We start from the raw sequence: 24,540 nt of genomic DNA, 5'->3' as shown, positions 1-24,540 counted from the left end.
ACAGTAAAGCACGGACTACAGCCTAGCTGACAACAATAAATTAATTCTTACAGTAGCTTGTCTATTTTAGAGAAATACACTATTTGGCTAAGGCCTTGTACACACGACCGAACATGTCCGCTGAAACTTGGCCGTCGGACCAGTTTCCGCGGACATGTCCGACCGCGTGTAGGGCCTACCGGACAGTTTCCCGGCCTAGCGGACAGGTTTCCAGCGGACAAAAGTTTCTTAGCATGCTAAGAAACTTGTCCACTGGAAGCCTGTCCGTCGGACATGTCCGATGGTTAGTACGACTCATCGGACATGTCCGCTGGCCCGAAATCCCGTGCATGCGTCGAATTGATTCGACGCATGCGTGGAAGCATTGACCTTCTGTGTCAGAGAACGTCGGTGTCGTCTACGTCACCGCGTTCTCTGTCCGCAGGGATTTTGGTCTGATGGTGTGTACACACCATCAGACCAAAACCTCCCAGCAGACATGTCCGATGAAAACGGTCCGCGGACCGTTTTCATCGGACATGTCTGCTCGTCTGTACAAGGCCTAAAACTTTATGGACAACTGAGCATCACATCTATATAAGCTTCTTGGACATCCCATTCCATTAACATGGGAATTTAAATCGGATGTGAAGACCTAGCTTACCATCAGAATTCCAGTTCATCCCAAAGGGCTCAGTGCAGGCCACTTAAATTCCCGCATACTACAATTGTCTATTTGTGTTCATGGAACCAGCTTTGTGCACAAAGGCACCTCCTGCTGAAATAGAAAAGGGCATTTTGCAAACTAACATTACTGGTATCTTTCACTGGAAAATGCCTGAACTCAATAATTTGAAGGGGTGTTCATATACTTTTGGTCATGCAGTGTAGGCGTGATGGTCAAATATCCACCAACCTTTGACCATATACTATAAATATGGCTTCTAATATCTTGTGTGCTGCACAGAACTACATTCCATGGATGGCACTGACCTCTTGTTAGTTATAACTATTGTTCTAATGTCTAAACAACCTCACTTCACTAAATCCCATTGGGGTTGATCTACTAAAACTGGAGAGTGAAAAACATGGTGCAGCTGTGCATGGTAGCCAATCAGCTTCTAACTTCAGCTTCTTTAATTAAAGTGATACTAAAGGTTCAAATTATTTTTTTTTTAAATAACAAACATGTCACACTTACCTCCGTTGTGCACCTCGTTTTGAACAGAGTGGCCCCCGATCCATGCCTTCTGGGGTCCCTCGGAGGCTTTCTCGGCTCCTTCCCACAACCGAAAAAACCCCTCTGAGAAGGGCTTTTCCAAGGGGGCTACCTTGCAGGCGTGCTCCCGAGTCCAGCATTTGCTTCCATAGACACAAATGCCGTCATTGGATTTGATTGACATCAGCACGAGGCAATGGCTGCGCTGCTATCAATTTATCCAATGAAGAGCCGAGAAGACTGGGCCGATATCTAGCGCGTTCTCGACTTGGGACTTTCGAGAGCTCAGGTAAGTAAACCGGGGGGGCTGGGGGGCCAGTAATTATCGGATGTTTTTTCACCTTAATGCATAGGATGCATTAAGGTGAAAAATCAGGAAGGTTTACAACCCCTTTAAGCTTTGACAAAAAAATTGGAAGCTGATTGGTTTCTACGCGGAGCTAAAACGCATTTTGCACTGTCCAGCTTTAGTAAGTCAACTCCTTCTGTATTATAATGAGCCTCTCTCAATTGATTAACAGCTTGGTGACCATTTGAAAAACAAAAAAAAAAAAGTTTTAAAATTGGGTGAAGGGATAAAAAAAAAAGTCAACAGCTGTCTGCCAATTTAAAGTGCAGATTGGATCATATGACTCCTTTACGTATTAAGTAGACGATAGATATTAATGTGGCAGTTGAGCAATAGGCAGATCTGGTAAAATTAGCAGAAAAAATAAGTAAAACGTCCCTCAAAGGCTTTAAATATTGGTAATATTTAGGAAAAGCTTAAAATTTGGGCTTTTATTAAAATTTGTTTAAGTGTTTTGTGAAAAAAAAGAAATATCCAAACATGGTACCAACAGAAGCCAAGTGGTCTTGCCTTAAAAGTGGACCTTGCACTAAAATACAAGGTCTGCTTAGTTATCAGTCCCCCACTCCGATGACAAAACATTAAAGCAACAAAAAATAAAAATCTGAAAGAAAAACATAAAAAATACTTACCTTGCTCCTCGGATTCTGACCTCTTTCTGCATCCATTGATTCAATGCTGAATGTTAATGTCACTCGGCATCACAGTAGGATCTTGTGAAAGATTAGGACTTGGGAATCAAAAATGTTCTCATGATCTAGCAAGAGAACCGCTTTAATCATGTGTTTTGTAATCGGGTGGGGGGCTGCCACATAAGTAAACCTTGTACTTTAGTATTAATTAATTAATACTTAATTAATTAATAAAAAAAAACTTCACAAAAAGCACAAAACATATGACCACTTTAATATACACAATGATATAGTAATTTGTTTACCACTTGTTCAAATCTCAAAAGAAAATTGGCTTCTCCAAACTGATAAAACAATACCACCGTTGAAATGTTGACTTGAAAAAAAATTGAGGGAAGTTTTACATATACATTTTTAAAGAAATGTAAATATTTTACCAATTTTTTATTTTTTTTTGCGTGAACTTGGGTACAAAGGGTGATGCCACTGTATGCTAAGAGTGATGGCAAGAGGATAGATAGCAATGCATCATCTCGGTTACTAGATCCGCCTTTCCTCCTGGCCATTCTTACAACTCAAAAAGAATTACCATCTAAAACTGTTCTGTCGCCAGGTTCCTGCAACACTCTGTCTGATTGGCTGCTGTCTGGCAACGGTATGACATCATTATTGCCCACCACCTCAGCTGTGCAGAAGACACCAGAAAAAGAGAAAATAAAATAAAAAAAGAACATAAAGTAAAAAAAAAGAAAAGAAAAGGAAGGGGGAATATGGTGGAAAGACAAAACAAAAATAAAATTTAGAAGATAAAACAGAAAATCAGCTGAAAGAACGTTAGTGTGCACATTTAATTGAAAATTCTGAGGAAGAATAATTTACTGTAGGTGATATAAGGAGATCGATAAAGCTGTAATTAAATCAGCAATGTGATAAAGACACACACACACACACACATTCAATACAACGTAAGTACTGTATGTATATTGTAGGACAGCCCTTGGATTAGTTAATTTATTACCATTTGTTTTTCAGGGTATTTCCTCTGAGCAACAGATGTGGTTGAGATTTCAATTATAACAGTATAACAGAATATAAAAATATTCAATTATAAACATTCTGCTTTTTTCTATAGGGAAACCTAGATCAGTTTCCTGCACAAATGGTGTGGTCTACAGGAAAAGTGGGAATAGAAATAAGTCAGAGATAGGTAATAAAAGGTAGTAAAAAAGCATAAGAAAGACAAAAGGGGTGAATAAGGATATGGGGAGAAATTAGAGGCTACAGGAATAGAGAGAAACTTGGAAACAACAACAATAGGGACTAGGGCACTGAAGAGGGGAATAAGCAGGCCCACAAAACTAAGAGGTCTTAGGGTAAATCAATTGTTATTCTCTTATTTCGACAATAATGAAAAATAAACCAAAAATTGTAGATGGGAGAGGATTCACCATAAAATAATTTTCTTGTAATCCAATGAGGGGCACAGTACGTCTTTAACCTCAGAGAATCAGAGGAGGCCAAAATATCCACCTAGTAGAACATAAAGAATGCGTGAACAGACCAGGTGGCAGTCTTGGAGATCTGGAAAACATTGTTGATCCAAAAAAAATAAACCCGATAAGCACTCAAGGATCTAGTAGACAGCACCTTGACAGAAAAGGGTGAGACCTGATCCTTGAGAACTTGAGCTTGGATGATTGTCTGTCTTAGCCACCTAAAAATGGTGGAGCAAGAAACTGGGGAACCCTTACAGAGACCATTTGGGAAGGCAAAAAGGAGTCAGTCTTTCTGAAAGAAAGACTGGGAGATATGCATTCACAGCCTAAACCACACCCAGGCAATGGAGGTAAATTTCCTTTTGGTGAACTGGATTTGAATAGAAAGATGAAAGAATGATGTTCTGGTTGAGGTGAAAGGCAAAAAACGAACTTAGACAAGAAGACCTGGATGTCGCCAAAACCTTGTCCCTTTGAAAACCAACTTGCAGGAAAAGACCACCAGTTCAGACACTTGCCTCAGAGATGATAGCTACCAGGAATACCACGTTGATGGTGACAGTAGAGAGGAATGTCTCTAAAAGGATCAAACTGCAGTTTCTAAAGTGCAGACATAACCAGATTCAGATCCCTCAGACTTACAGGGAAACGAATGAGGAGAGCTGCATAGGAGACCCCCTGTACAAAAGTCTTAATCAAGGAGTAAGAGGCCAATGGTCTCTGAAACAAGATAGAAGAAACAAAAACCTGAGCCCAACACCGGTCCAAACCCAACTGGGAAGAGAGTATTTGCCTGGCGGAGAAAATCCTAGAGTGGATACCCCAAAACTCACACAAGTGAAGTAGGCCTTCCATGTCTAATGATAAACCTTGTGAGGTGTAATCTTCTTAGTTTTTATCATTGTAGCAAACACCAGCTCGCCCCTGTCTCCCAAAACTAGGCTTTAAAAGCCAGCCATTCTGCTAAAGCCAGCAACCATAAAGCAGGATGGCAAATCAGTCCTTGAGATAGAGGATTCTGACATTCTGATAAAGAGCCCACAGAGTCTTACCAGATAGGCTTGTCACAATCGCCTTGGCAGAACAATGGAATGTCTTCAATCTCAACCCTGCAAAGCAGACGAAGAAGACGTTTTGGGAGAAAGGCATAGGTCAGGGTATACTAATCCCATGGAGCCACCAGAGCATCCATTGCTTGCGTCAGAGAATCCCTGAACCTGGAGACAACACTGTCCAGTTGTTAAACCTGGAGGCTTATATCCAGCAACCCCCACCTGTAACACAGGTCCTAGAACATTCAACTGGATTTGGATTGGATTAACTTTCAGTAGAATGGTTCAATGCTGTAGAGACAACCTAACCTTCCAAAACTCTGAGACGTTGGTGCAGGGAACTTGGTTACTGCTGGAGTGGCATCTTCTGATCAACAGGTCACTACAACATGAAACCATTCTACTGGCCATCTCCATAACTTTGAATCATTCTACTGGAGGTTAATCCATTCCAAATTCAGTTGTACAATACCACTGCAGTGGTGTTCATCAACCCTTAGGGAGATACCAGAAGTTTTGCTGTGGCAAGAGAGTTAGATTGAACCCTGTGTTGGGAAGAAATTTGTGTTGCAGCCTTGTCCATTGCATACATCCAAGACATAGACAATCCAAAAAACAGAATTCTTCACCCGGCAGCACCTGTACTCAGGGTAATGCTCAGTTCAAGCAACAATTTCTGAAATTTTAGGTAGAAGCCCCAGCAGTGATGAGGCAAGAAAAAGGGTTCTAGCAAAAGTAGGTTCATTGAAGAAAAGATGTGCATACTGCTGGACACTTGTAAATAATCAAGGTACAAGGGGTTATCCTGGGCTGGTCTATAGCTTGATTGCAGTGTCCAATCCTCCTTTAGGTGACAGTATAACCTGAAGGTTAAAGACTTCCCTCAATGGATGAGAAAAAAAAAATGGTGTCCACCATTTTACACTGCCCCTAAACAATGCAACTTTATTTTTTGTATCTAAAGCTCAAAGTTTCTTTTTTAGTTTTGGATAGATTGTGGGAGGGTTATAATCTCCATTTAGTTGCATCACTGTCTGTGTCCTCGATGGGGAGATTTACTCTTTTCATTTGTCCTGGTAATCACCGTCACTGGGACTGAAAGTGAGGGAAAATCCAACATTTTATGTCATCATAGGAATGGAAAAAATAAGGCAAATCTTCCAATAGAAATGCTTGTTGTGGAGCCAACTATCTAAAAGAGTGTTTTCCTTACTTTGAAGAGATTTCAACGTGCTTTTTGTTGGGAGTGAAGTAAAAGTACAATTTCTTTCCCCAATGAAAAAGAGTGAGAAAAACCTGACATTTTTTTTAAAGTGGACTATGGGGAAAGGAAAAAAACAGAAAATAAATGATCAAACAATCTTTATCAACAGACCCCTAATAATACAAGTATTATGGACAACTACTTTTTACAGTGCAAACAGTAGTAGAGTTTTGTCACATTTATCATTATTTACCATTATCTGCCCTGGGTTACCAATGTCAAAGAGAAGGGAGAATAGATAAATGTTGCCAATAATTTATAGTAAGTAAGTATTAAAGTAATGTATATAAGGCATAAGCTATAATCATGAGTATGGGCCACTTTGTGGCCTTCTTCAGTGTCGGTGCTGCATAAATGAAGACAATCTGATTTCTGTGAAGTCTTCTGATGGACCAGTAACTAACCAACAATGGCCTAGTTTAGTTAACGGTTAGCTATCTGCCAAATTTGTTTGAGATGTTTCCCAACTTTATACAAGTATGTGCTCCTTTATAAATATCTGCTGTTACCTCCTGAATTGGTCAACTTTCCTTAAAGGGGTTTTCCACCCATTTTTTAAGTTTATTAAAAGTCAGCAGCTACAAAAAATGTAGCTGCTGGCTTTTAATAAACTGACACTTACCTGCTGCAGCGTTCCAGCGACGCGCCGGCCGGGGGTCCGCTCCTCTCCCCCCCCTCTCCGGCCGGCTTCTTCATTATCACTGTGGGCACCCGGCCGTGACAGCTTTTGGCTTCACGGCCGGGCACCCACTGCGCATGCGCGAGCGGCACTGCGCATGCGCGCGCGGCCCGGCGCTGTTTGATTGGACAGGCGATCACCTAGGACCTGACGTGTCCTAGGCGATCGACTACAGGGAGGGGCTGCCAAAAGGCGATTAAGCTTAATTGCCTTTGCAGCCCCTCGGCGGAAGGAGGAAGTGGGACAGGAAGTCCCCTTCTCCTGAAGCCCCCACTCCCCCCCCCCCCCAAAAAAATTACATGCCAAATGTGGCATGTAAGGGGGAGAGGAGTGGGTTAAGAGGAAGTTCCATTTTTGGGTGGAACTCCTCTTTAAGCACCTTTTCATACGTGTATATTAATTGCTAGTGTGTCCTAAATGTTTCATCCACTTCAGGGCAAAGTAGGATAGGTTAACCCTTCTGCTACTAATAATTACCTTTCTTTTGCTCATCTGACTCCCTTGACCACCTACTGTAGACCCCTCCAAAATCCCTGTGTTAGTTTTGTGTCTGGGTTGAAACTTCCACAGGGCAAAAACCCTTATGCCGCGTACACACAACCGTTTTTCATGACGAGAAAAAGGCAATTTTTTTAATTGGTCATTAAAAACGATTGTGTGTAGGCTCCAGAGCATTTTTCTCGACGTGAAAAATGGATATTAAAAATTTAGAACATGCTCTATTTTTTCTTGACGTGTTTCAATGGTCGTGTGTAGGCTTTAACGACGGGAAAAAAAACGCTCATGCTCAGAAGCAAGTTATAAGAAGGGAAATTTACATAATCAATCCCAAAGGGTGGTGCCATTCAAATGGAACTTCCCCTTTATCGTGCCGATGTACGTGTTGTACGTCACCGCGCTTTGCTCAAGCATTTTTTATCACGATCGTGTGTATGCAAGCCAGGCTTGAGAGGAATCACATCGAGAAAAACGTTGTTTTTTTTCCCATGACATGAAAAACGGCCGTGTGTACGCAGCATTACATTCCCCCTAGCACTCAGGCCTGGTGATTGGCCACTCAGGCATCCGAAGCTGTATGGGAAGAAGACGAGAAAGTCAAATGTTCAAGCAGAGGTAGACCCTCAGCTTGGACATTGCTTGAAAATGTGCTAAAAGTTACCAAAAAGGAAGACCGTTTCCTAATCTGCTCTTCAGAGTTCTTGGGCAAAGCTCTTCCTCTTAGACCCCTTTCACACTGGGTTGCTTTGCAGGCACTATAACGCTAAAAATAGAGCCTGCAAAGCGACCTGAAACAGCCGCTGCTGTCTCTCCAGTGTGAAAGCCCAGAGGGCTAGCGGTGTGCTAGCACGACGGTAAAAAAAGTCCTGCTAGCAGCGTCGATGGAGCGGTGTGTATACCGGTCCTCCACTGCTCCTGTCCATTGAAATCAATGGGGCATCGTGGCTATACCGCCGGCAAAGCGCCTCTGGTTTTTAAGCCTTTCCGGCCGCTAGTGGCTGAATAGCGCTGCGAAATTAGCGCCAAAATAGCACCGCAAAATTTACGGTAAAGCGCCGCTAAAAATAGCGGCGCTTTACCGCCGATGCCGCCCCCGCCCCAGTGTAAAAGGGGCCCTAATATAGAGCTCTACATTTATAGAACAAAACCTTCAGTAGAGGTGGACCATTTGACTCCTGGGTGTAATAGTGTTATTAGATCCCTATCTGCTAAACAGAAATGTACGCATGTAACAGATCCTCGACGAATGGTGTTAACATGAAACTACAGGTTGTCTATAAAATGGGGCACAAATTGATGAGCAACACACAGTGGAAGTTTGGGAAGCAGTGAAACAAATCCGTACTTTCTAACACTTTAAATTCTCACTATAATGCAAATTTGAACGAACACACAAAAACCTCACAAAAATCTGAATCATCCAAGATTTAAAGTGGTTGTAAAACTAAAACCTCAAAAAAAAGATATATATATATATATTGTGACAGGAAGTCAGGTAAATCTGTGGGTGTTGTCACCGACGGGACATACATTTCTGCCTTGTTTAGACAATACACCAATCGTAATTAGGTAAAAATTAGCCAGACAAGGTCTAAGGGTGTTGAAAGACTCCAGCTGTTCAGAATGAGGCAATTAAGGCCTCTATAAGTAGTCCAAAGGATTACCACTGATGGGCTGCATTCTGAAGCTTTGTGAGGAAAGCGAGCAGTAACTGAAGGTCTTGTGAGGAGGTGAGGAGAGAATTGATTTTTCTGTGTGATAAAAAAATCAAAAGACTATTATTTTTCTGCTGTATGACCAGCACTGTCTACCCAGCAGTAGGCTGTCTTAGACTCCATAGATAGGTCCCTTTGTGGCTAGGGTTTATTTTATGTTTGGTTTTGTTTATGCTGTTTGGATGCTTGCACTTGTTCCCAGCAAGACCGGAGAATAAACCAAAATCTTTGTTTTCAACCATCTTCGACTGCCTGTCTGTATAAACTCTGTGTGTGGTGAACCCATCCAAGGGGTCACACACCCCGCTACCGAGCTAACCCCTCACAATATATATATATATATTTTGCACAGTTCTTAACCATATTCACATTGTGTTACCTCTCAAAAACCCATCCTTATTTGGTTGTAGCCTTCAGAAATCGAACAATCTCTGGGCATGGCACAGCACCAAAGTTTGCGGGGTGGAGACCTAACATCACACTATTCCTCTCCCACCTATACACAGAAGGGGACATTTACTGGTGCACACGGAATCTGATGCAGCTGTGCACGGTAGCCAATCAGCTTCAAACTTCAGCTTGTTCAATTAAAGGGATACTAAAGGTTTGTATTTTTATTTTATTTTTTAAAACCAACATGTCATACTTGCCTCCACTGTGCAGTTCGTTTTGCACAGACTGGCCCCGATCGTCCTCTTCTGGGGTCCCACGGCGGCTCTCGCGGCTCTTCCCCACAAGAGCTAACCCTCCCTGGGAAGCTCTCTCCCGAGGGGGTTACCTTGCAGGCGCGCTCTCGTGTGATGCACTCGGCGGCCATAGCCGCCAAGTGTATGACTCGGCTCGGCCCCCCGGCGCGCCTCATCATTGATTTGATTACCAGCAGCGGGAGCCAATGGTTGCGCTGCTTGCAATCATCCAATGAAGAGCCGGCAAGAGCTGGGGAAAGCAACAAAGGCTTAAAGCCCTCTTTAATCTTTGGCAATAAAACCTAGAAACCGATTTGTTTCTTTGCAGAGTTGCATCAGATTTTGCACCATGCAGTTTTAGTAAATAACCCCAGAGTCTCTCTCTCTGATGTCTCTCTCTCTCTGATGTCCCTCTCTCTCTGATGTCCCTCTCTCTCCGATGTCCCTCTCTCTCCGATGTCCCTCTCTCTCCGATGTCCCTCTCTCTCCGATGTCCCTCTCTCTCCGATGTCCCTCTCTCTCCGATGTCCCTCTCTCTGTATTCTCCATTGTCTCTCTGTATTCTCTGATGTCTCTCAATCTGTATTCTACAAATGCCTTGTTTCCACTGAGCGGATCAATTCGGTTCGGTTTGGTACGGTACGGTACGCTATTTTGGGTGTTTCCATTATGAAAGTGTGCCATTAAACCGAACCATACCGGACCATTCTGGGTCCTGCTTCAGATGTGGGGCCATAGAAAATGGAACGGTTCCATTAGGGCGGAGATACAATACATTCCACTGATTGGTGGACGCGCTAGGCATTTTTTCTAAACCCTGAATGGTCCCTGACGGTCCGATTTGCAGTGGAAACGCTCACGAGAATAGACCGGTCCCATTCTAACCGCTCCAAATTTATTGACCCGAACCGTTCCGTTCAGTGGAAACAAGGCAATAGTCTCGATCTCTCTTCTTATATTTTCCGATGTCTCGCTCTTTCTCTGATGTCCCTCTCTCTGTATTCTCCATGGTCTCTCTTTACTTGTATTTTCTGATGTCTCTCTCTCTCCGATGTTTCTTTCTCGTCACCCTCTCTGATGTCTCTCTCTCGGATGTCCCTCTCTCTGTATTCTCTATTGTCTCTCTCCCCTTGTATTTTATGATATCTCTCTCTCCCCTTGTATTTTATGATATCTCTCTCTCTCTCTCTGATGTTTCTTTCTCTCTGTATTCTCTATTGTCTCTCTCCCCTTGTATTTTATGATATCTCTCTCTCCCCTTGTATTTTATGATATCTCTCTCTCCCCTTGTATTTTATGATATCTCTCTCTCTCTCTCTCTCTCTGATGTTTCTTTCTCTCTCTGTATTCTCCATTGTCTCTCTCTCTTTATTTGCTGATGTCTCTCTCTCTGCAATGTTTATTTCGCTCTCCCTCTGTATTCTCTATTGTCTCTCTCTCTCTCCCCTTGTATTTTATGATATCTCTCTCTCCCCTTGTATTTTATGATATCTCTCTCTCCCCTTGTATTTTATGATATCTCTCTCTCCCCTTGTATTTTATGATATCTCTCTCTCCCCTTGTATTTTATGATATCTCTCTCTCCCCTTGTATTTTATGATATCTCTCTCTGATGTTTCTTTCTCTCTGTGTATTCTCCATTGTCTCTCTCTCTTTATTTGCTGATGTCTCTCTCTCTGCAATGTTTATTTCTCTCTCCCTCTCTGATGTCTCTCTCTCATGTTTCTCTCTCAGTAAACTTTATACCTGTACCTCCAGAGGAAAGGAGAGAGAAAAGTGAAAATAAACTCAGATTTGATCTCTGTCACAGAGAGGTACAGGGCAGTCAATGAAAGGAGAAGAGTAGTGGCACCACCATTTTTTCCGTAGTGGTTCAATTAGTACATTGGGGAGGATTACAGATAACAGGTTGTTGTTCTTCTGCTAGCCATCCTATGCACAAATTATTTGTGCCCTTGTTCTTTATGAGATTTAGTGTTCTATTTATATTTGACTTTCTAAATTTACAACCACTTTAATCCTTTTTTAACCACTTAAGGACCTTGGCTGTTTTTCAGATTTGGTGTTTACAAGATTAAAATAGTTTTTTTTTGCTCGAAAATTACTTAAAACCCCCAAACATTATATATATATTTTTTTCTAAACACCCTAGAGAATAAAATGGCGGTCATTGCAATACTTTTTGTCACACCGTATTTGTGCAGCGGTCTTACAAGCGCACTTTTTTTGGAAAAAAAAATCACTTTTTTTAATTAAAAAATAAGACAACAGTAAAGTTAGCACAATTTTTTTTTATATTGTGAAAGATAATGTTACGCCGAGTAAAATGATACCCAATATGTCACGCTTCAAAATTGCGCCCGCTCGTGGAATGGCGTCAAACGTTTAACCTTAAAAATCTCCATAGGCGACGTTTAAAGAATTCTATAGGTTGCATCTTTTGAGTTGCAGAGGAGGTCTAGGGGTAGAATTATTGCTCTTGCTCTAACGATCGCAATGATACCTCACTTGTGTGGTTTGAACACCATTTTCATATGCGGGCGCTACTCACGTATGCGTTCGCTTCTGCGCGCGAGCACGTCGGGACGGGGCGCTTTAAAACATTTTTTTGGGGGTTTCTTATTTATTTTTATTCATTTTACCACACAAAAAAAATTAAAAATGGGTCACTTTTATTCCAATTACAAGAAATGTAAACATCCCTTGTAATAGAAAAAAGCATGACCTCTTAAATATGAGATCTGGGGTCATAAAGACCTCAGATCCCATATTTAGACTTGAATGCAAAAAAAAACATTGTCATTTGAAAAAATGACAATTAGAAAATATTGCTTTAAGAAGCATGGGCGGAAGTGACGTTTTGACGTCACTTCTGCCCTGCTATGGTATGGGGACGGGTGGGGGCCATCTTGTATCCCAGCCGAAGAGAGGAAAGGACCCGATCGCCTCCGGCACTGCCGACGGCTCCGGTAAGCGGCGGGAGGGGGGCCCCTCTCCCGGCGCCGATAACAGTTATCTTGCGGCGAATCCGCTGCGGAGACCACCGTTATCATTTACAGGACCGCTCAAAGAAAAGATGGATATCTCGGTTGTGGCAGCAGCTGCTGCCGTTACCGAAATATCCATCTTTAAAGTACCGACGTATATGTACATGAGCGGGTCCTTAAGTGGTTAAAGACCTAATTGTCTGTTATATATTTTTGATAGATCATGCATAAAAAAGTCACCTAGAAGTCTAAAACTCAAGTGAATATACACAGAGGCTAAATGTGCCCAATGTTCCTTACCTTTCCTGACAACCTTGTAGCTTGTGTTAGTTTGGTCCTCAGAAGCAGCTTCAGATGTCTCAGAGGGCAGGAGAGACGTCCTATGCGGGTGGTTCTCCACCTGGTTCCAAACACTTTCCTCTCCATCGTTAGATGTTCTCTTGTGCTGGTTAGTGAGGTCCACCACAGACCTACCACTTTCTGAAATGCTAGAAGGTCTGAAGGGTGGATCTTCCCTGTGATCACCCAAAATGTCTCCATCTAATGTCTCTAATACCGAGTCTGTCGTCGTCTCCCACGGGTGTCCGGCCCCACCGGTGACTGATGGTGTGGGTGTGACATCGTCCTCTGGCTCAGTCACAGGGGCAGCATCATAATCTGAATGCCTTATGGGGTAAAAGCTTCGTAGAATCAGCTCCCGGAGATGCTGGACTAAATGAAGACACACAATATATTACAAAGTCGTCAACGGGAATGATGTGCAAATCATTAGTTTGATAAATAGGACAGATATTTGAAAACTGAAAGAATAGAAACGTGTCTGTTTGCAGTAACCAATCAAATGACAGATTAAAATAGTTACTGACAAAAAATACTTCCAAGAGGTGAAGTCAGGGCCATCTTTAACCACTTAAGCCCCGGACCAATATGCAGCCTAAAGACCCAAGGGGTTTTTACAGTTCGGGACTGCGTCGCTTTAACAGACAATTGCGCGGTCGTGCGACGTGGCTCCCAAACAAAATTGGCGTCCTTTTTTCCCCACAAATAGAGCTTTCTTTTGGTGGTATTTGATCACATCTGCGGTTTTTAGTTTTTGCGCTATAAACAAAAATAGAGCAACAATTTTGAAAAAAAAGCAATATTTTTTACTTTTTGCTGTAATAAATATCCCCCAAAAACATATATAAAAACATTTTTTTTCCTCAGTTTAGGCCGATACGTATTCTTCTACCTATTTTTAGTAAAAAAAATCGCAATAAGCGTTTATCGATTGGTTTGCGCAAAATTTATAGTGTTTACAAAATAGGGGATAGTTTTATTGCATTTTTATTTTTTTTTATTTTTTTACTACTAATGGCGGCGATCAGCAATTTTTTTCGTGACTGCGACATTATGGCGGACACTTCGGACAATTTTGACACATTTTTGGGACCATTGTCATTTTCACAGCAAAAAATGCATTTAAATTGCATTCTTTATTGTGAAAATGACAGTTGCAGTTTGGGAGTTAACCACAGGCGGCGCTGTAGGAGTTAGGGATCACTGTGTATGTGTTTACAACTGTTTGGGGGTGTGGCTGTAGGAATGACGTCATCGATCGTGTCTTCCCTATAAAGGGAATGACGCGATCGATGCGCCGCCATAGTGAAGGACGGGGAAGCCGTGTTTACACACGGCTCTCCTCGTTCTTCAGCTCCGGGGAGCGATCGCGACGGAGCGGCTATAAACAAATAGCCGCGCCGTGGTCCCGGATCGCTCCCCGAGCGGACCCGACCTCCGCATGTAGCGGGGGGGGTCCCGATCGGACCCCCCACCCGCTAATAGGGGAGGACGTACCCATACGCCCATGTGCCTGTACGTGCCATATTGTGGACGTATATGTACATGGGCTGGTCCTTAAGTGGTTAAAGCAGGGCAAAAGGGGAAGCTGCCCTGGGCCCTGTCATTGTTGTGGGGCCCAAAGCAGCTGCCTCATACTTGCCAACTATCCCAGTTTAAATTCCCTTGAAATTGTAGTCCTGTGTTGTGTCCTGATATCTCAGTGTGAAGTGCTGCTACTAATGCTGCCCAGCTCTGCCATATTGTTGTGTACAGATGAATCACCTGAAGACCCTATGTTTACATGTAAATAACCATCATTCATATGTAAATAGCGTCATGATTCATATGTAAATAGCTGAGCCCGGCGGCATTCATATGTAAATAAAGGCAGCGTTTATATGTATATACCGTGTTTCCCAGAAAATAAGACCGGGTCTTATATTAATTTTAGTCACAAAAAACACACTAGGGCTTATTTTCAGGGTAGGGCTTATTTATTTACGGTATGTACATTGAACAACATTTAAACAAAATGTTTTCAAATACCGGTACAGTCATCTTCATTTTCCTTTGAACCATTGGTCCTAATCTCTCATTTACAGCAAGTCTGTCTGGCTGGTTGTTGCTTTAATAAAAATCCTGTTCCTTTACCCCCCCCCCCCCTTATCAAGTCAGGAGTCTCCGTTTTTTAGATCATTATTTTTGGTACTGTGATACTGTGTCATATTGTGGTCTGAGGTTCAGTTTTATACTGGTATACCGTTAAAAGTATGGGGTACGGTACCTGTTTTTTTTCTGCACTGAGATCTGAGGTGATGAGGAGTTCGGATTTGGTGACGTCAGCCCGCTCCGTGCAGTGAAAAGGGAGGGGGCGCAGACGTCAGCGGGAGGAGAGGAGGAGAAAGAAGAGCCGGATTGCCGCTGACGTCAATGCGCTGAAGACGGCATCTGGAGGGAGGAGGGGAGGAAAGAGAATAGCCGCGATCCCCGGCTGATGCGCGCACAAGAGGAAGCAGCAGCAGACATCAGCCGGGGGGAGAGAAGAGGACCTCCGGCGGGGCAGCGGTGGGTGCATACTTTGTTTTACATATACCGCAGCAAACTAAATGCTTTAGCCAGCATTTAAAAAAGTTTTTTTTTCTGCGATTTACTAGGTCTTATTATCGGGGTAGGGCTTATATTGCAGCCCACCCCGATAATCCAGGTAGGGCTTATTTTCGGGGTAGGGTGTCTTTTCGGGGAAACACGGTAATATGCCCATCTACAGTGAAGAAATTATGTGCTGTAACCTCTAGCAACCAACCAGTGAGCAGTATTACTGTACAGTAATCTCTAGCAACCAATTAACAAGAAGTAATCATGTGCTGTAACCTCTAGCAACTAATCAGTGAGCCATAATCAGTGCTGTAACCTCTAGCAACCAGCCTGTAAGTGATAATGATACACTGTAACCTCTGGCAACCAATTACAATCACTGTCTGATCTGATACAGTAAACAATTTTTTTAGTCTAGCTGATATTTATTGTATGTCTCAGAGGAGATGGACAGCGAAATTGCATGGGGGGAGGACAAGAATTTTTGCCAATCAACATTAAAGACAGCCCTGGGTGGAGTCAGAATAGAGAGCTTGTTTTGATTGTCAGTGATTATCAATGAAGCACTACAGTTAAAAACAAACAAACATGTAAACAGTATAAAATGATAATTTTGCTTTTAAATCGTACACAACTAGATATGATGTATTTTAAGACTTAAAGGAGTTGTAAAGAAAAACAAAATTTCACCTTAATGCAATCTATGCATTAGGGGGAAAAACATTGGATGCTTCCGCCCCCCCCCCCCCCACGAGCCCCCGTTATACTTAACTGACCCCTCGAAAGTCCTGTGCGGTCCCAAGATCCTCTTCGCCGCTCAGCCTGGCCGCTGATTGGCTAGAGCGGATGGATTGAGAGCAGCGCAGCCATTGGCTGGCGCTGCTGTCAATCACATCCAGTGATGCGCCGCGCCGAGGGGCGGGGCCGAGTGATACAGTGAGCAGCTATGGCCGCTCGCTGTATCACGGGAGCGCGTCCGCAATTTCTGATCACCATGCGATCGCTCGCATGACTGTGGTCAGTACTTGCGGGGAGGACCAGAGACAGTCACCGAGGGACCCCAGAAAACATGGATCGGAGCCACTCTGTGCAAAACGAACTGCACAGTGGAGGTAAGTATGACATGTTTGTTATTTTAAATGAAAAATAAATTTTCCTTTACTAACGCTTTAAGCCTGGTACACACTACGAGTTATTTTTTCAATTCAACTCAGCGGGTTGAACAGAAAAAAACTGTCATCTCCGGTCGGAGTCGCTGCACTAACGATCCAACGTTAGTACAGTGACCCCCTCCCTACTGAGCTGCTGTGTTCTGACAGGGGGACGCCAAAACACTCACGCCCCCCCCCCCCCAAAACACTCCACATTTTATTAAACTGGCCAATGTCACTTGATTGGTTGATTGGATAGATTGATAGAAGTGCAGCCATTGGCTCCCGCTGCTGTCAATCAAATCCAATGACATGGGCGCCGGGGGGCGAGGCCTAGTCATACCCTTGGTGTCTATGGACACCGAGTGAAGTACTCAGGAGCACGCCCACAAGGTAACCCCGTCGGGAGAGCGCTTCAAGGAGGGGGTTATCTAATGCGGGGAGGAGTCGCGAGAGCCGCCAAGGGACCCCAGAAGAGAGCCACTCTGTGCAAAACAAACTGCACAGTGGAGGTAAGTATGATATGTTTGTTATTTTTTTTTTTTTTAAACAAAGCTTTAGTATCACTTTTAGAGCCGGACTCAGCCACCTGACAAGTTGCGTCCCGACTTAGAAAAAGGTTATTTTACAACTTTGGGGGCGACTTGCATTGACTTCTATACAGAAGTCATTTTGCAAGTCGCCTCTGAAGTCGTCTTCAGGTCGCCTTGCCGAGTCGCCCCCGAAGTCGTGCCGCCCCTTTGTGAACCGGCTCTAAGTCTGCTTTCACACTGAGGCGTGCAGCCGCGGTGACGGTATAGCCGCGCTATTTGTAGCACAGCTATACCGTCGTATTTACCGCGATATTTGGGCGCTAGCTGTGAGGTTTTAACCCCCGCTAGCAGCCGAAAAAGGGTTAATACCGCGCTTTCCTATTGATTTCAATGGGAAGGCACGGTATAGGAGCGGTGAACACACCGCTCCTATACCGCGGTAAAGATGCGGCTAGCAGGACTTTTGGTGCGCTCCTGCTAGCGCACCGCTTCAATGTGAAAGCCTTCGGGCTTTCACATTGAACACTACAGGGCATGATTTTTCATGCGGTATAGCAGCGCTATTTTTAGCGCTGTACCGCATGAAAAACGCCCCAGTGTGCAAGGGGCCTAAAGCATTTCCATCTTCCATGGCTGACCTTGTTGCTTACCTTTCTCTACACAATTGGGTTGATTTACTAAAACTGAGCAACATCTGGTGCAGCTGTGCACGGTAGCCAATCAGCTTCTAAATTCAGCTTGTTCAATTATACTTTCACAAAAAAAAAAAACTAGAAGCCGATTGGTTTCTATGCAGAGCTGCACCAAATTTTGCACTCTTCAGTTTTAGTAAATTAACCCCAATGTTTTCTCCTATATTGTAATTTTATTTGTGACAAATCTGGTAGGAGATAAACACTACGGGTAATTCACTAAAAGAACAGAGCATGTTTTTCCATTTAGTGAATGAGGTGAAGCCAGGTGACAATTCACTTTGTAAAGAATACTCAATCATGTTAAAAAGAGAAAACAAAAAAAACACAGGATTTTTGCTTGCACCTGATTAGATAATTGAAGCAAACTTCATTAAACTAGGTGAAAAGTCACTTTGAAAAGTGAAAAGGGTCTATTTTTTAAAACACGCCTTCCATGAATGTCAGATGCATTCATACATGCTAAACGAATTAAGATATATTTTTTTTTTTGTAAGAGATGGATGCCTGTATATTCAGCGCCATCTGGTGGCCAATATGTGGTATAGGTTTCTGAAACACCCCAATGATACCATATTTTCCCCTTCAGGCTCTTACAAAAATAACGATTACCGTACTTAATGGCGTATAACGCGCACTTTTTTCCCCTTAAAATCAGGGGGAAATCGTGGGTGCGCTTTATACGCCGATCCTCGCTGTCTCAGAGCGCCGCCGACAAAGACCGAGCCGAGTGTACTGGGCACTCGGCTAGGTTCGGCTAGGCTCGGCCATGCTCGGCTCCACCCACAGAAACGCGAGAGGAGCCGAACACACCGGAAATCCGGCTCTGCACAGCTCGACCGAGGCGCCAAATTCAAACACACAACGCTGCAACCCCCGGCAGACGGACAAGGCCGCCGATGGACACAACGCCGGGCAAGACAGCAGACAGACACCGACAAGGCTGGACGGACCCCGCGCAAGGCCGCAAGACGAACGCCGGACAAGGCCGCTGATGGACACCGGGCAAGACAGCAGACGGACACCGTCAGGGCTGGATGGACACCACGCAAGGCCGCAGACGAACGCCGGACATGGCCGCCGATGGACACCGGGCAAGACCACAGATGGACACCGACAAGGCTGGATGGACACCGCGCAAGGCCGCAGACGAACGCCGGACAAGGCCGCCGATGGACGCAACGCCGGGCAAGACAGCAGACGGACACCGACAAGGCTGGACGGACCCCACGCAAGGCCGCAGACGGACGCCAGGCAAGACATCCAAAATGTAAGTTTTTTCCTTAAACCTCCCTTCTAAGCTTGGGGTGCACGTTATACGCCGGCGTGCGGTATACGCCGATAAATACGGTACATTTCATCCAGTGTGCACAAATGCTTATGACTTTCATGCAACTTTATAAATGGACCCCTTGGTGTCAACTTCTTGTAAGCCACTGTACAGCAGAACTTATACTGGGAGAGAGAAAAGCAGCACACGGGGCTAATCAGCTGTATTGCAGTGTTTGTGTACTAACAAGAAACGCGTTGATAACCGGAGAGAGAGCGAGTGAGCGCATCAGTCTAATGCTTCTCATTTCACTGTCCAGCCACAGCCTGGGGAGATGCATATAGTATCTCACAAACGTAAGCACACCCCTCACATTTTTGTAAACCTAACCCTAAGCAGCCGGTAAGTGTATAAATAAATACTACCAAAGGAATTGTTCTGTCCAGCCATTCCCGAGATTACACAGCTCTGTTACACAGCACAGCCCTATCTGGCAAGGCAGGATACCTGATGGCTTTACAGAACAATTCCTTTGATAATATTTATTTATACACTTACCCAGGGCTTTTTTTCAGCAGGAACGCTGGGGAACGCAGTTCCGGCACCTCCAGCACTGAATGTATGTAATGGTGCTCGGAGGTGGGTAGGGGGTGGAACCAAGAAACGGTGCTCGGAGGTGGGTAAGGAGTGGAACCAGGGAATGATGCTCAGAGGTGGGTAGGGGGTGAAACCAAAGAATGGTGCTTGGAGGTGGGTAGGGGGTGGAACCAAGAGATAGTGCTCGGAGGTGGGTAAGGGTTGGAACCAAGGAATAGTGTTCGGAGGTGGGTAGGGGGAGGGAACCAAGGAATGGTGCTCAGAGATGGGTAGGGAATGGAACCAAGGAATGGTGCTCGGAGTGGGTAGGGGGTGGAGAAAAGGAATGGTGCTCGGAGGTGGGGAGGGGGTGGAACCAAAGAATGGTGCCTCGGAGGTGGAACCAAGAAATGGTGCTCAGAGGTGGGTAGGGGGTGAAACTAATGAATGGTGCTTGGAGGTGGGTAGGGGGTGGACACAAGAGGTGACTCAGAAGGAGGGAGTTCCTGAACCTATTCTGTAAGAAAAAAAGCCCTGCACTTACCGGCTGCTTAGGGTTAGATAAACCAAAAACTTCTTCTGGTAGGTATAAGCTCTCATAGATGCAATTCTCCTGTGTATTTAACCGTTTACACGCAGTTCAACTTTAACCCCTTCCCACCCACCCTGGCATCCCCTTTAAAAGTTCTTAAAGCCCAGGGGGGTGGAAAGGATAGTCAATCATGTGGCCCCCTTTCATTGGCTGTCACATGATCGGAAGCCAGTCTTGCTGGCTACTGATGTCTTCTCAGGACCAAGAGTCATCTTCGGCAGCTCAGTCTTTGTGCTGGGAGCACACTCCCAGCACATAGACATTATCCAACCAGGAGCGCATATGTGCATCATGGAAGCCTTAAAGCCCAGCTTTGTACCATTACACATATGGGTTACTGCAGCATAAAGGGGTAAATAATATTATTATAGAATCTGTCATTGACTCACCATCTTCTAATGCAGATTCTGCTAAACCCTCGGTCACTGAAGGCCACTGGTGGTTCAGATCAGATTGGTCTTCCACCCCGCCTCCTGCATCCTCCACTGTAGAAAGGAAGGGCACCTGTGTTGGGGTCTGGGCTTCATCCTCCTCCATCCCTTCTGGTTCCTCCAGGAGAACATCAGGTTTGTGAGAATGAACCAAGAAGTCATTGTGACCGTCATCTGCAGGGATAAATGGGGAGCTTGTTAGTGCTAGGCTATGAAAAGCCAACCTACCCATGTGCTGACATGCTGACAGAAGAAATAAGAAGAAAGAAAGAGAAATGAAGAAGAAGAAGGAAGAAGAGAAAGGGAAAAAGAAGGTGGAAAGAACAAAGGAAGGACGAAGGAAGGCAGAAGAAAGAAGGTAGAAGAAACAAGGAGGAAGGAAGAAGAGAGGGAGGAAGAAGAAAGAGGGAGGAAGGAACAAAGAAAGAAAGAGGGAGGAAGGAACAAAGAATGAGGGAGGAAGAAAGAATAAAGGAGGGAGGAAGGAAGAAGGTATAAGAAAGAGGGAGGGAGGAAGAAAGAAGAAAGAGGGAGGAAGTAAGGAAGAAGAAAGAGACGACAGGAAGAAGGAAGAAGAAAGAGGGAGGAAGGAAAAAGAGGGAGGAAGGAAGAAGAAAGAGGGAGGAAGGAAGAAGAAAGAGGGAGGAAGGAAGAAGAGAGAGGAAGAAAGAGAGGGGAAGGAAGAAGAAATAGAGAGGAAGGAAGGAAGAAGAAATAGAGAGGAAGGAAGGAAGGAAGGAAGGAAGGAAGGAAGGAAGGAAGAAGAAAGAGAGAGGAAGGAAGAAGAAACAGAGAGAAAGGAAGAAGAAAGAAGTTGACAGGAAGAAGGAAAAAGAAAGAGGAAGGAAGGAAGGAAGGAAGGAAGAAGAAAGAGAGAGGAAGGAAGATTATTCGATTAGTTGTTTCGGCCTTAACAATGACCTAAATACGCTATTACCTAGATGTGAATGTATCCTCAAGGGTGCTTGGTGCATAAATCTTAAACACAAACAGTAAGTTATGTGTATAATTTACCTGCTGAGAGATCATCGATATTGCTTCTGATGGCAACAGTATCCTGTAGCACCGAACTGAAAGACCAAGAAAAATGGGCAATATGTCAAGACATAATATCATTGATTTATTACTTTTAAGATGAAAACTAGACAACATCAATTATATGATCATCAATTTCTGAAAGCAACCAACTTCAGACAAAGAGCTAGAGGGTTGACTGATGTGATATCTGAATATTATTTAGTAGAATCTGAGAGCAATAAAATGGACCTAATCCAGATTAAAGTCCAAGAAATAATAAAACCAGTCAGGCTTTCCTTGCTGTCTATGATTCCACTTACTTCCAATGATCACTTCTACTGGTCAGTAGTCCTATACAGTCATGTTAAATAGACACTGTGACCTTGCCCACAGAGGACCAAGCTGACAGTGTCTGTGGAAAGGGCGTCCCATGACCCGCTAAAGCCCCATACACACGGTCGGACTTTTGGCCAACCAACTTCAAAATCTGCAACTTTTCTAATTTGTCCGACCGTGTGTACGCTCCATCGGACCAACTTTTTCGTGTTTCATCCGACAAAAAGTTGGGTCTGCAAACGGACCAACTTTTCGGCAACAACAGTCCGATGGTGCCTTGTCTGACCGTGTGTACAGCAAGCCAACCAACTTTTGGACAAAGTGCAAATACGCATGCTCAGAAACAATGTTAAAAGCAACAAACAATATCAGAAGTTAACCAAAGGGTGGCGGTAAAGAGCAGAAAAGAGCAAAAAAAAACACGTGATGTTAGGAAAGTTTTAGAAAAGTTTGCAGAAAAGTCTGCCTGTGTGTATGCTATGGGTGTGGCCGGACAAATCAATTAGGACAAAAATCCAAGGGAAATTTTGTTGGATGTCTGACCGTGTGTATGAGCCTTTATACTCATCTGCACTTCCTCATGAAAAACATCACAAGCTCCTTTCTTCCATTTACAGAGCACTGTGTATTAGTTAAAGAGAAGGCAAGGCTTTTTATGAATGGCGAAGCCATGCTTCAACTTTAAAGTGAACCTTTCCTTATTTGGACACAAAGTCATCACACCCAAGCTTGGGCAAAAAGACCTCAAGATAGATAGTGTCCTGCTACTACTGTAGCACATAAATACTCAAATTCCAAAAGGTTAAGGAATCGGAATACAAATTACTTGCATGCTGATATACAATTCCAGATTTACTTCACAGGATGGGCAGCACATTGAAGTGGTTAGCACTTCTACCTAGCAAAACTGGGGTAGTCAGTTCAAATCCCAATCATGGCACTACCCGCACAGTGTGTGCATGTTCTTCAGGTGCCTATTTGGCCTTCCTCCGGACACTCCAGTTTCTTCCCACACTCCAAAGAAATGTTGGCAGGTGAACTGACCTTAATAAGTGTATGTATGAATGTGAAGTTAGGGACCTTAGATTGTAGGCTTCCTAAGGGTAGGGACTGATGTGAATGTACAATATACTGTATGTATGTAAAGTGTTGCATAAATGTATGGTGCTATATAAGTACCTTTAATAAAAAAATTCTCACTCAGTTTCTCACTCTGTTGGCGATACCAATCCCTTCATGTCTTTTGGGAATGTCCTCTTCTTAACCGGTTCTGGAACTTACTGAGGAGGATTTACTTCAAACTATCTGATGTTCCTCTCAGTTTTGACCCCTTGTCATTTTTACTACGTCAACAACCTCTCCACCAAGCGATGCAAAAATGTATTTCTAATCTACCTACTTAATGCTGATACAGCTTGCATTCTGATTCTAGTGCCTCGTACACACAACCATTTTTCTCTGCAGGAAAAAAAACAAAGTTTTTCCCAACAGGATTCCTCACAAGCCAGCCTTGCATACACACGTTCAGGCCAAATACCGTCCGTCCAAAGTGCGGTGACGAACACCACATACGACGGGACTATAAAGGGGAAGTTCCATTCAAACGGTGGCACCATTTGGACTGCTTTTGCTGATCCTCATGTTAGTAAAAATTTGGTGAAAGATGATTCGTGCTTTTCAGTCCGTTACAGCGTGACGAATGTGCTATCTCCATTCTGAACGCTACTTTTACCAGAACGAGCGCTCCTGTCTCATACTTGATTTTGAGCATGCACGTTTTTTTTCTCCCTCGGGAAAGCATACACGCGACCGGTTTTCCCGATGGGAAAAAGTCAGACGATAATCCAGGCGGGAAAAAAGAAAACATGTTCTCTTTTTTTTTCCATCAGTTTTCCTGTCTGTAAAACTAAGATGGAGCATACACACGGTCGGGATTCCTGGCCAAAAGCTCTCATGGCAGTTTTCCTGCCATGAAAAACCGGTCGTGTGTACGAGGCATATGGAAACAATCTCACTCCACACCATGTCACATTGGTTTGCCCGTTTCAGTGAGACAATGCAAATGGAAGACCCTATGGCTTTCTTCCACCATCAAGAAGATAATGTTTGAAAATCTGGTAATTCTGGCTAGACTTCCTGATTACAGCTCCCCCTTATGTCATAATACTTTTGAGACTTAGTCCTTTACCTCCACCATGGCTTTATTGGTTCTCCAAAGAATTTTCCCATTACTTGTCTTCCACCCCTCTCCCTACCCCCATTCACTCCTTCGCTGCAGGCTACCCCTATCTCCTTGTGTCCGATTTTCCCTTCCCTGACCTTTTCCCCAACCTCTTCCCCATAGCTCACTTTTATTCCCCCTGCTCAAATGCTATACAAACACCCCTTTTCTACCCTTTTCTGTTTTGAAAATCCATCACATTTCCTTTCATTTAAAATAGGGATTTCTAGGAGGTTGGAGAGACCTAAG

General features: G+C 43.9%; 1 protein-coding gene across 5 annotated transcripts in view; it reads right to left on the bottom strand.

The window, feature by feature from the left end:
* ARHGEF11 (Rho guanine nucleotide exchange factor 11) overlaps positions 1–24,540 on the bottom strand; it is a 302,232-nt gene that overhangs the window by 7,580 nt on the left and 270,112 nt on the right. For 4 of the 5 annotated variants that reach the window (XM_040332146.1, XM_040332148.1, XM_040332147.1 and 1 more), the window contains 4 exons: positions 21,732–21,787; positions 20,676–20,891; positions 12,857–13,267; positions 2,769–2,864 (listed from right to left, as the gene is read on the bottom strand). In XM_040332146.1, coding sequence (XP_040188080.1) covers positions 2,769–2,864; positions 12,857–13,267; positions 20,676–20,891; positions 21,732–21,787 — 779 coding nt within the window. The remainder of the gene's footprint in view (positions 1–2,768; positions 2,865–12,856; positions 13,268–20,675; positions 20,892–21,731; positions 21,788–24,540) is intronic. The other variant, XM_040332151.1, reaches the window with a different exon arrangement.

Source organism: Rana temporaria, chromosome 13 (genome assembly GCF_905171775.1).
Source record: "Rana temporaria chromosome 13, aRanTem1.1, whole genome shotgun sequence".
NCBI lineage: Eukaryota > Metazoa > Chordata > Amphibia > Anura > Ranidae > Rana > Rana temporaria.
This window is presented reverse-complemented; position numbering and strand designations above follow the sequence as displayed.